We start from the raw sequence: 12,576 nt of genomic DNA on the forward strand, positions 1-12,576 counted from the left end.
AAGTGCAGTGTAATTACATATATATCTTATCACTATAGTATAAGATATGTGCAACTAGCAAGTTAGCCTTGTCACTTCAAATAAAATTTTTCTTTTTTATTATGTGTTTGTGTAAAATTTCAGGAAACAAGCTTTAAAAATTATTTTTAAATTTTTTTTTAAATTAAAAGAATTAATTAAAATGTTTAACAATTCCGTTAAATAAAATGCAAAGTGTAATACGAAAATCGTGCAGGCTAACATGGTATACGTGTGTAAACGAGCGTCACGAGAAGCGCACGTTTCCACGAACTCGATCAGAAATAAACGCCGGCTAACATGATTGAATTCCGCCTAAGAGCTCTGCTAGTATCACGAGATATCCGCAAACGTGTTCAGGTATTGCGGGAGAAGCAACAGCAGAATCCTCGATAGAAACCGCGACCAATGCCGACACGCACGGTTAAAACGGCGGAAGAAGCGAGGCCGGAAGTCTCAAGTCGAACTATTTCAATTCGGCAAACAATTCCCGATATTAGCAAAATCACTCGAACTGCTGTTTACGGTGCGCAAACGCGCAGTTCCGGAGTTACACAGATGTGTGTGCTGCGCTGTGGATTGAAATTATGCAGATTTAGCTCGTTCACACCGTGTCCGAGAGCGTCTGAGCGAACTCCGACCGCACATATACGTTAGTAGAGGAAACCGTTTATCGTTCCGTACCATCACCGATCTCGTATCATGTATGCAGAAACATAGTTTACTAATTGAAAATTTATTCGCCGCACTTACGAAAAAGTTCCATTACATTCGCAGTAGTCGATTGAAATAACTGATTGAGCAGTTGCATTCAAAGGCACATTTTTCTCTAATTGCATAGAAAAAATTGCTTTGTTGAACACTAAAAAATGTTATATATATAAATATGACAATATCATATTTGTGAATATCAGATATGGTAATTGAAATTTAATATGTTCAAATACACATTTTGGTTTTTTTTTTTTTTTTTTTTTTTTTTTTTTTCCGCGCTTATATAATAACATAGCAACGACATCGGGCATGCAGTTTTATTGGTCAACGTTCATTCTTAGTCGATACACGCGCGCCCCTCACGCAAGCACGTGTATTAAATGCGTTTCTGCTGTACGCCGAATCAAAATCAAATCAAGCTTCGTACGTGATCGGAACCAAGGAGAGACGACAAAATCCGCCGTCGACCGAGACGCCGACGGTTCCTTTAACTCACCCCGCAGTTTCTCAACTGTAATTCCGACTTGATAGTTGCTACGGTATTACGGAACTGCGCGCAGCTCCCTAACTCCATTAATCATTACGGGTTCGAGATCGGCCTAAGATCGTTTTTGAGAGGTCCGAATAGTCTACTCGAATCCTTTTTGGTTATACTGTACATATTTCTTGGCACGTGCTAATACGAATATGAAGTTTCACGAATATTCTAACGCAAAACATAGTTGAACTTAAAAGGCTAATTAATGCGTTTGTCATGTAAATCAAATTTATTTTTTGAATTTTTCTAGAAACTCTCTCTATAAATAAAAAAACAATGTTTAAAAATGTTTACAATTAGAATTTTATATGATATTTCTATAATATTTAAGTATTTCTTAAATATTATAGAATAATATATTTAATATATTTATATATTAAGTATAAATACTTAATATATTTATATTAAGTATTTAATATATATATATATATATATATATATATATATATATATTTTAGATTTTTAAAATTTTTACATAAAACTCAAGAACGATTGCATGAGAAACAGGTTTAATTTACATATGTATAACTTCTCTCTTCTTTGACGTTTTTTTTAATACAAACATTTATAGTTACAATATAAACCTTGCACGGCTTAATTATACTATAATCAATATGCAACGAATGATAATGAAGTTTTTATCTTAGTGTATATTATTCATATTGCATAGAAAGAATGATGCATGCAACTTTCATGAATTTTTAACAAACACTAGAGTAGCATCATAAACATTTTATATTATGACAATCTATGTAGTGAACAATCTCATTTTGTCAAAAGACAATGTCGTGAATATATTTAAAAACTTGTTTGGAAATGTGTCATATGCTAGGAAGACGTAATTTCTGTTTTTATAAGCAATTTAACATGAATCATTATAAACGTGAATTGCATAATTATTTCGATGCAACTTAATTACTTTTTTCTTAAATTTAATATTTTAATTGATACATACTTGAGTTAAGAGACAAGTCCAGCAATAAAATAAAACAAGAATCATGAGATGTATAAAACACAAATAAAAAATAACAGAACTATATTCTTTATGCTATTTTATGAATTCTTTATAATTACGTAACTTATAATAATTTTCTATTTATAATTAATAATGAAAAATATGTATTTTTAAATTTAATTTTTTTATTTGAACAAATTGTGTTTTATCAAATTATATTGAAAGTTTATGAATGTTATCATTTAAAAGCTCCACGTTTGATTATTAATGTTCGAATCTTAATATTTTGACTTACTCATCATGCATGCAGTAATAGATTATAATGGACGAATCGTTTCGCAAATTGTTTTGCAAATTAGTTGACTTAACTAATGATAGATGATCTCAGGTCGACAATTCAGTTACGATTCTCAAACACATTTTAGTCCTTACGTATATACAATTGAATTCGTTCCACGGATTGTTAATGTTTTATGACGGTAATTGATCGGCGAATAGCCTAGCCTTGTTTGGCAGACAATTACCGATTCTATCGTACCCTTTTCACGGGGAGACTCGATAGACGTTGCCGATGCGAAAGAGAGAATCCGTCTCTTTCTGCTTAAATTTGGAAACCGAGTTTGGTACATTCGCAACTCCGAGCAATCGTAATTTCGCAGGCAGCCGAAGTTTAGCCGCCGGGCTTTCGTTCGAGAGGTAGAAGCTTAGAAGTCAAATATCGGGAATTTCATTTGCGCGCCGCTATGTATTATTCAATCGTACTCAAAGGAGTTTCCTCGCGGGATAAGCTGCCGTTGAACTCATCAATCACTGTTCTCGGCTGTGACAGACTATTCCAATAAGCCACTGTCGGGATTAGTACTTGTGAAATCGATGTATGTCATCAAAGCGAACAAAAACTTTGTTTTAGACTAGCGGAGAAACAGACGCACGGACTATTGTGCGCCATTGTCACTGCGAATCTATTTTTAATAATTTACTTTTGGTTAATTTTGATATAACAATAATTATTAACGACAAGTACGAATAATATTAACTTAATTATAAACATTTGCGTTAAACAGTTTAAAAGTTTACAAACCAAGCTCATTATATCATTTAAAATGCATAAGATTCCTTATAAATTATTCTTACTATAGCTACAAACAAAATTTGATTTCTGATATAAACAAATTATGAAGTATGATAATTTAATAGAAACGTTGAAGTTTTACTGATGAAATAACACAGGAGATATTAGCTTTTCTTCTGATGTATTTTAGGTGCTGATGTTGTTTTGCATTCGTTATAGGGTAGGCAATAATCTTTGCAAAATATGACCAGATTGATGTAAATTTGGTATGTGGCTTTTTAATATACTTAAACATAAGCTCGCCATTTTTAATATATTGGTTAAAAGGAATTGTGCATACTCGTTTCTATTCAAAAGCTTCTGCGATCCGCGCGATGTATCTATAATGAATATATTTCGCGTTAAGTAGAGATATCAGACTTCAGATTAATATCCACATGAATCTGTCAATTTAATTTTGCACATCGCAACTCGATTTGTATAATATATGGCTGCAAGGGGACGATACACGATGTCGCGATATCGGATAACGTGCTCATACTCTGAGAAATGCATCAAGTCATCGCACATTACACTAATCCCAATAAACTCGGTCGTATTTTTTTTTTTATGCGACACGAAGCCATATATCAGTTACTTTGCCCTCGCGGGACAGTTCGAATTACAAGGTAACAGTTACGCCGAGCGTATGATGTATGACGGATAGAGTCCAGCGATCTCCTCCACATTGACACGGCCTATCGCGAAATTTACTCAAGATCCCTTCGAGGCGAGCGGGTCGCGTCGAAACGACTTGCATTCCGAACATGTCCATAATCTAACCAGAATACCACGGTCAAATTCGGTCGGACTCACCTATTGCTGCAGTCAACGCGAAACAATCGATAGCCGCAATCGCGCGCGAGATACCAGCTATCTAGCAGCGAGCTTTCTGGCAATACCATGGTTCCGGAAGTCCGGCTCGACCGCGAGATAGCTACACTCGAAGATCTTGAGAATGCGGTAGCGCTTCCAGAGATTCGGCTTGCGGGTCACGTAAGCCTCGAACTCGATCACGTCGCGGGTCGGCCCGCATTCGCAGCACCTAGCGAGCTCGACGAACTTGTCGGGACAGCGGTAAACGCGGACTCCTGTCCTTGGGACAGGAGTCCGCGTTTACCGCTGCCCCTACGATACAATTGTCCTGTCCCTCGGCGATTATCGTCATACCCTCGTCATGCATAAGCTTCAACATATAACGGCGCGGGTTCTTGCTCTCCTAAATCTATGCTCATCATGACTGGGTCTATTCTAGAAGTACGTATCGTTCATAAAAGTTATTATCCTATCGTAGTCCGCCGGGAAAGCCAATCTTGTCTTGTAGACTGGTCGATGAACTGTGGTGCATGAATACATATTATGATTTTTTGTGTTATTATATATAAAATTAATGAAACTACTTAGAACTTTAATATTTAACAATCTCTCTTGACAAAAAATATGTAAAATCCATGAGGTTTATAAAGAATTTTACGATTTCATTAGATATTTTATTTTTATGACATTTTTATACAAAGCGTAAGTTTAAACTTACAGTGGATTTTATTGTATGATTTTGCACGACGATGCTCCGATGACAACCTTCGATTTCTAAGTATACCGAGTATACACAATTTGTATTCCATGCACCTTTTGACAGGACGAACCAACCTCGACAAGATCGATGTCATATTTTTTCCACTGTGATCTCTTTTATCCTACAAATATACATATGTATTATATGTATTCGTATAATTCTCCACTAAAACATTCAACACATATCCAAGCGATGTACGCATTCCGCAAAGGATTCTCAGATTTATGTTTGCTTGTCTATGTATTTTATGAGGTAGAAACGTGAAAATATCTTATTTTCTTCTTTTTGACCTATTAATAAGTAATGACAATTATTTGTAAAATTGTGCGCAGATGTTTAATAATGTTAAAAATATTGTTTATATTTTCTATATCCTTGCGACACATTCTTCTGACCTCTTTATGTCACCGTATATTTCATGTCATTTAAAAGAAACAAGTACCATTAGAATGCGGCAGATTTTCTTACTGTTTTATTACTAAGATTTTTCCCAGCGAAGATAAACGGGTGACAATAAACTACCGCAGAAAGACGATCAGACCCTCAAAATCAGCCGTTCTTAGAGAATCACACGGGCACATCGGACGTGTGACGGTCAAATAAAAAGGAAGGAAAGCAAGATACGAGGCGAACGTCCGCTTTCGAAGGATTGGAGATTATCAGAAGATAAATTGCATTTCTTCTCGGAATAAAACGTCGCCATCGGGGCGAAACCGTCTACTTCTTTGACATAAATTATCCACGAACTGACGTTTGTTACGTATGCGTCAAGTTTTCGCGAGAGGATGTCGAGTAAAATCTTAAAATTATTTACATGATTAAATAATGTTCACTGATCTCATTTTGTCATGCCGAATTTTGCAAAATTCGAGGCAGCTTTAAAGAAGAATGCATTTCATTTCCATTAAGAAGCATTCCGGGCGGTAAAACTTAACGCCGGCGTTCCGCAGTTTCTGGAAGACCAGGTCGGACGATAACTCAAACACAGCTCTATTCATTCATGGCCGTTGTACGAAGTGATATGGGTGGCAGCCTGCAGAGCGGCACCTGATTTATGTATTCGCGCCGCGTTCCACAGCTTCCGATATACATGCGCCTTCATATATACGTATACATAAACGGGCAGATACATATAATATAAACGCCGTGTGCGTGCACGTATATACATCAATACGCGTATACAAGAGAGTGTGGTTGCGCATACACGCACACACATACACGTAAATACATAAGGCGGTACGCGTGAGATACGTATACGAGAGCGGTAGGTACCGCGGCTTATTGTTGATGAATGCGGGGAACCCGAGCTCATTGAGCCACGAAGGGGGATACGGGCTTTATACGTATATCGTAGTCAGACTGTACGCGGGGGAAATGGTGGAGACCGATAGGTATACGTTACCGAAGTGGAAAGCCCCCGCGGACGGCGATGGCGAACCCGCAATGAGAACGCGGGGAGATACAACGACCCGTATATGCATCAATTATGTGCCTTCATTCTCATTTCGCGGTCGGGCCACCCGCGAAAGATTGCAATTTATCGGCGCAACAATACGGCCATTATTAATATCCATTAACCGTCCGCTGGCCGCGTATGTGGCTGCCACAGACCGTGTTCGATCATCGGCCGGTTACGTAAATAAAAATAGAACCGCCGTGTCGTGATGAATTGGGGAAAACGCGAAATTAAATTTATTGCAAGGCAAGTAAAAAATATTCACGCTTCAAAAAATTGAATGAAAGATTGAATAAAAAATTATGATTAATGAAAAAAACGTTTTTCAACTGCAAAAGGAAAAAGAAATCGTAGAGTTGGACTAGATGTTTAAAAAAACGATATATTTATCTTAACTTACATTTAATATTGACTTTAATGTTGACTTTTAATTTAATATTTAATATTAAAAATTCAACGCGAATAAATACACTGTTTATAAAAAAATATCGATTCATTTTAAATTGGCACAATGAAACTTTGCATACGCTATTGACAAGGAAAGAAAGAAATAATAACAATATCACAATATTATTTATTCAAAAACCATTTATGAAAGAAATCGATGTCTTATAGAAACATTGCAGACTAATATTTTGTAAAGCCGAATGTCACGAACCTAGAATTATTTTATCAATTTTTATGTATATCTAGAAACAAAATTTTGCGCTCACCTTATTTTATATTTTATTAAACGCACAATGGATATATGAGACCTGACGTGAAATATAATGAATACACGCGTATTGAATGAATGAATGAATAAACGTAATGTACATTTGTTATATTTTAATTTCTCGTGAAACTCGTAGCTAGTGGTACAATCATAACTCACACGTGTCTTATTAGTATCGTTATGTGTTAACACTTGTCGGGCTGTCGTTGCTGTCGAAAGCGAACTTTCAACCCTTCGCTAAGCCAGTCTGCTTTATGAATCCGTTCAAGTTCCCGAAGAATTCGTCGCGACATGACCTTGGGCTTCTCGGTCGGCCCTCGTCTTTCCGAACCTCCTCTGGTTATTGGCTTCCACCTCGATCAATCTGCGATCGTTTCTTGCCTTTCACGTACATGCCTTCGGCGACGGCGTGCTTCTCTCCGTATCGACCGTGGTTCTCGAAGTGTCCACCCTGACGTTCGTTATCGTAGAAATCGGCGTCTTTCTTGAACTCGTCCTTGTGATAAACTTTGCGATATCCAGCGGCGTTGTGAGTTTTTTTGCGATCATCTCTAGTCTCATAGGCGGCTCCCTTCTTCTTTGCTACCTTTTTTTTATGATTTTTCACGCGATCCTCATTTTCGGAATGGCTCTTTCTCACACCGGAGCTTTCGCTGTATTTGCTTTTCTTTTTTTCTTTTTTCGAATTACCCTGAGAACTTACCTCGGAGACAACGCGGCTGTCGCTACCTTGATCATTTCTTGCGATCTGCGTCTCTTGCTGCGAAGCGGCGTAATCCGCGTCGTCATCTTGATCAAATCTACCGGATTTACCTTTCGTCGAAGCTCGTAACGTCGCGCTCCTGCGGCCCGGCGAGTCGATTTGCGATCTCGCGAATACAAGTTCCATGTGGCTGACTCCGGGCGGCTTCACACTTTTATAACCCGGCGGCAGCATCTCCGCTTCGGGTTCTATAATCAAAGGTAACAGAACCACGTTGCTCTTTGCTCTTGTAGTAATCGCTCTCATTGTCGACGGGCCTTTCTCCTCGTATTCTTCCAGACTGTCCTCGATAATCTCTCTCGATAATTTAGTCGTAGGTACTTCCTCCTCGAAATCGTAACCATTAATCGTTTCTGGATCGAAGAATTTCGAATTTCTATTATACATTTTAAGTCGATCTTTCGCCGGATGCGCGTAAACGCAGAGTAAAATGCAGGCGGCGCACCATCCTGCGCTAAACCATTTTTGATAAATCTTCATTTGTTTTGTGGACAATTTCCGTTGCTTAAAAGCACCAGTGGATAATCCAATTTGATCTATAAATTGAGCGTAAAGCGTATTTGTGAGTGAACAGCAATTGTTAGAGTGGCTTTTGATGTGGTACGAATCGCACAAACGCGCTGACACACACTGTGATGATTGCAATAATACCAGCTCTTTTATATCGCGCGACAATCGCTTGGCCGATCCGGTGACCATTGGCTTTCGCCCAGAAGTGCCGAATGCATCTGGAAGGACGACTTGCGCGACATTTCGACAAATCCGCACTGTCGATTTCACACGGTCGCAATGTCTCTGGCGTAGCGTGCAATTCAAGGTCGGGCACGCCAGTCAATCGACGATGCAAAGCGAACTCGCGGGATTAGATCGGAATTTCACAGAGAGCAGGAATTCTAAAGGCATTACGATCTGTAAGAAATATTTCCATTGAATGATTGTTAGTATTCGAATTTTATTTTCTTCGAAACCTTGATTTAAACCGTCCTGAATATTCTCCGTGACTTCAATTATAACCGGCGTAGAATTTTTTGCCAAAACTAATGCGGGCCTTGATTGATATCGTGAAAGAACTACATCGCCCGTTTCGCAATTGAAGTGTCGACCCTGAAACGCTCGGTGGCGTTAAACAGTTGGTTACTTATGCGATAGAAAGATTAACGTCCTTCTCGCGTGTGTATATAAAGCGATAACGTGAACAAATGAATATGACAGTGTCGAGCAATTGAGCCGCAGGACGTAATAACGATTATTATCCGGTGCTGTGTCTACGCGAACAAGGCTGCAGCTGCGATGATTGCAAGTTTGGCGACGGTTGTGCTGTTCGCCGTCGGCGTATGCGGCAATGGTGCATCGCCGTCGGGGACATCGCATATGATGGTCTCTAAGATGAGAATAGCCGATCTCGAGACCTCAGCCAACGGATACGCGTACAATCAACTAGGGCGCTTTCCGGTCTCGTACGTGCGGTACACCAATCACGGAAGCGGACATTACTACCATGCACCGGCGCCGGTGCATTACGTCGTCGGCAGTCCTGCACCTGTTGCGCCCGTCGTTTCTGAAACTGCGTCACCGCACGAACCCGTTCTGCTCACGTATGCGACTGCGAAGCACGAAATTGCGCGCCAGCCTTACTCGCACGATGGTTTCATTAATTATGGTGCGGGCCAATTAGCGAAATACGCGCAGTCACTTGAGCCGCCTAAGCTAGTTCCTCGGGCGCCGTATTATGCGTCTGACGCATCTAGACCAAGCGAGACGAATAGAAATATCGACAAAAGGAGCGACATTGAGGCAAGTGAAAATGAAAAGGATAATGATTATGACAGCGATGACGAAAATAACGACGACGAAAAAGAAGAGGCTAAAGATCACGTGACTGAGAACCGCGAGAAAGCGGCTGATTTTATAGCGACTCATCCTATTCAGGGTCTCGACAACCCTCGTTCAGATATCGACGTTTCGTTCGAACTCGGCGAAAAGTATTCGACTGTGCGGAATTCCGCTCATGGAGAAAAGGGTGACAAAGGGTACAACAAACGAGTGGAATTTGACGTGGGTGAACGTGGGCAGCATGATAAAAGCAGGCAACAAGGTGGATTGTTATATATTTCTTTTTTTAGTAGACAGAGTTATTGAATTTTTATATACCGATTACATTTAGAACGATCGGATTTACATGTTTATATTTTTCGATAAATAAATTCATTGGGCGGAATGTTATTTTCTTGCTGGATCTTTCAGAACATTATGATATCGAAACTGGGAACAAAAAGGGGCGTAGCGACGTAACCGAGAATTATGGGCGCTATGACGAGACTGAGAGAGGTGAGAAGGGTAGCAGCTATGGGCAAACGTCATACCACAAAAAGGGGCAAAAGACCAGCGGCTTTCATAAAGTCTACCACAAGGATGAATATAAAAAACTCACCGATTTCTATGACGAGAACCACAAGAAAGGTTATTTCGACAAGCACGTCGTTGCTGACGAACATCATAATGCTGCTGAAGGCGATTTCAAGAAAGGCGGATATCACGAGTCTGGGTTCGGGTATGAAAATGATGGAAAAAAAGGCTTTTACGACAAAGAGCATACACAAAATCGCGATCATGGTTATAACAAGGAGAAAGGTGAAAACTCCTTTTATAATAATTATAAAAGTTACGGCTCCGACGAAGACGCGCATTTAACTAAAAAGCATGAATACGAAAAAAACTGATTAATATCATTAATTAATATCGCGTACAGCGTGTATTTAAAATATGATAATAATTTTATCTATTTAAGTTTTATATTGAACAATAATTTATAATAAAATTATAACAAAATATATTTATGAAACAGATTTTTAATAAATAGCACGTTAAACAAATATTGAAAGCGACATTTATCTACAAGATAATCGTCGAAAATATAATTGATGGAAATTGATATTACACTTATTGAATCCTATATAGCGTGAATATCGTCACAGTATTAATTTATAATACATTTCCTCTGTGTAGTAGAGCTAGATATGTAATTCGAATCGATTCAGTCATTTTAACTTGTTGATTTTAAAGTAGGTATATTATATTCCTGAGAAACGCTTGATAAAAACAATAACAAAATCGTGTCAATTACACCATTGAATGCGGTGACTGAACGGTTTTATGGAAATTGTATGTAACGAGCAACCATATTTTCTTGTAACAGCTGTTGCACCGCAGAAGCGTGACTGATGTAGCACAAAACGTGAAACTCCACTAAATTATTACGACAGTTACCGATTTCGCGAGTTACGGTCGACAGTGGAAATAATTTCATTTTACGTCCAATATACATTTATAGTATTCAAGATGAATGCAAGCCATTGCGCATTCACAGGAAACATGTATCAGCGCAAAAAAAAAGTGATGTCTTAATAAACGCAGATTATACATCGCAGCTGAATAATATATAGTTACAATAACATGCGAAAATATATAAATGAAATGTAATATGTCTATTGAAAAAGTTTTATTCTCTGCTCATTGACATGTACAACAATTAATGCAGCGTGATATTCAATGAACATAATTCAACAAGCAAAACTAGCGAGATAATAATTTTTATATTTGTATTAATGCCCCTTTTTGAATCCCCAATGTTTGTGATCCTCATGGCCGCCCTTTTTGCCATGATGATGATGATGGTGATGATGCTCATCGTGACCGCCGTGGCCTTTATGGCCCTTGTGATCGTGATGATGGTGTCCTTTCTCATGGTGACCTTTCTTGCCATGATGACCCTCATGATGGTGGTGATCGTGATGTCCTTTCTTGAAGTGGCCTCCTTTTTTATGCCCGTGTTCGTGATGATGGCCTCCGTGTTCCTCATGATGACCGTGATCATGATGTTCGTCGAAAAATTCTTTATCCTTTTTGAATTCATCAAGCTTGTGGACCTCGTGATGCCCCTTCGTGTTGTGGCCTTTGCCAAAATGTCCCTTTTCGTGGAATTTGTGACCTTTCTCTCCTTTCTCGCCCTTGTGATGCTCGCTGTAGTAACCGTCATCGTGATGATGATGTTTTTTATGTCCTTCGTCCTCGTGATAATGTCCAGAATGGCCCTCCTTATCATGATGCCCTTTTTCTCCTTTGTCGTGATGATGCCCGGATTTATAGCCCTTGTCTCCCTTCCCGCCATGATGATGATGATGATCGGAATGGTGTTCTTCTCCATGGCCGCTTTCATGATGATGGTGGGTAGCGGCTACCTGCAAATCGTCGTAATGAGCTCTAGTGATCTCGCGTGCGGTGGTCACGCAGTGAGAGGCGATGCACGCTGCCAGCAGGCAGATCGCCGCCAATCTGCTCATCGTGCCGTGTTTATTCTCGTTCGATCCAATATCAACGAGAGGTGTTTGACTTCGCCGCTGTGATCGGTAGGTATGATTAAACCAGTCGCCTCGCTCGGATTATATATCGATCGCAGGATAATCGATATGAGGGTAGGCCAGGGTTCTTTCTTGGCTCGTTAGACCGTTGCGAAAGCAACGTCTCCTTAACCTGTTTAAATCGTAATGCGGATTTCAGTGAGTCCGCGACTGTCGCTCGGGCCATTATGTAATAATTATTGAAATCGTTGGCCTGCTTGCCAAACTGCGTCCATAGAGTCTAAATAAGAGCGTTTTTGTCACCTCGTCGAACGGTAACACGCTGGTTTTCGACAGTTCTAATTTATTTCTATAACAGATGGAAATTTGTAC

The 12,576-nt window shown here is 39.2% G+C and overlaps 3 protein-coding genes and 2 pseudogenes across 4 annotated transcripts in view; 2 read left to right on the forward strand and 3 right to left on the reverse strand.

Moving 5' to 3' along the window:
• tsl (torso-like) overlaps positions 1-12,576 on the forward strand; it is a 311,116-nt gene that overhangs the window by 104,214 nt on the left and 194,326 nt on the right. The window lies entirely within an intron of this gene.
• Positions 1,726-5,139, reverse strand: LOC137000966 (uncharacterized; annotated as a pseudogene).
• LOC105669985 (uncharacterized) lies at positions 6,842-9,145 on the reverse strand (annotated as a pseudogene).
• On the forward strand, positions 9,137-10,640 carry LOC105669958 (uncharacterized). The gene is made up of 2 exons (XM_012363185.2): positions 9,137-9,941; positions 10,091-10,640. Exons 1-2 carry the CDS (start codon positions 9,137-9,139, stop codon positions 10,564-10,566), a joined length of 1,281 nt encoding a protein of 426 aa, XP_012218608.2. The 3' UTR covers positions 10,567-10,640.
• Positions 11,251-12,573, reverse strand: LOC105669983 (sarcoplasmic reticulum histidine-rich calcium-binding protein-like). Its single transcript, XM_012363227.2, has one exon. The coding sequence runs from the start codon at positions 12,184-12,186 to the stop codon at positions 11,449-11,451; it is 738 nt and encodes a 245-aa protein (XP_012218650.1). The 5' UTR covers positions 12,187-12,573; the 3' UTR covers positions 11,251-11,448.

This window comes from Linepithema humile, chromosome 7 (genome assembly GCF_040581485.1).
Source record: "Linepithema humile isolate Giens D197 chromosome 7, Lhum_UNIL_v1.0, whole genome shotgun sequence".
In the NCBI taxonomy this organism is placed as follows: domain Eukaryota; kingdom Metazoa; phylum Arthropoda; class Insecta; order Hymenoptera; family Formicidae; genus Linepithema; species Linepithema humile.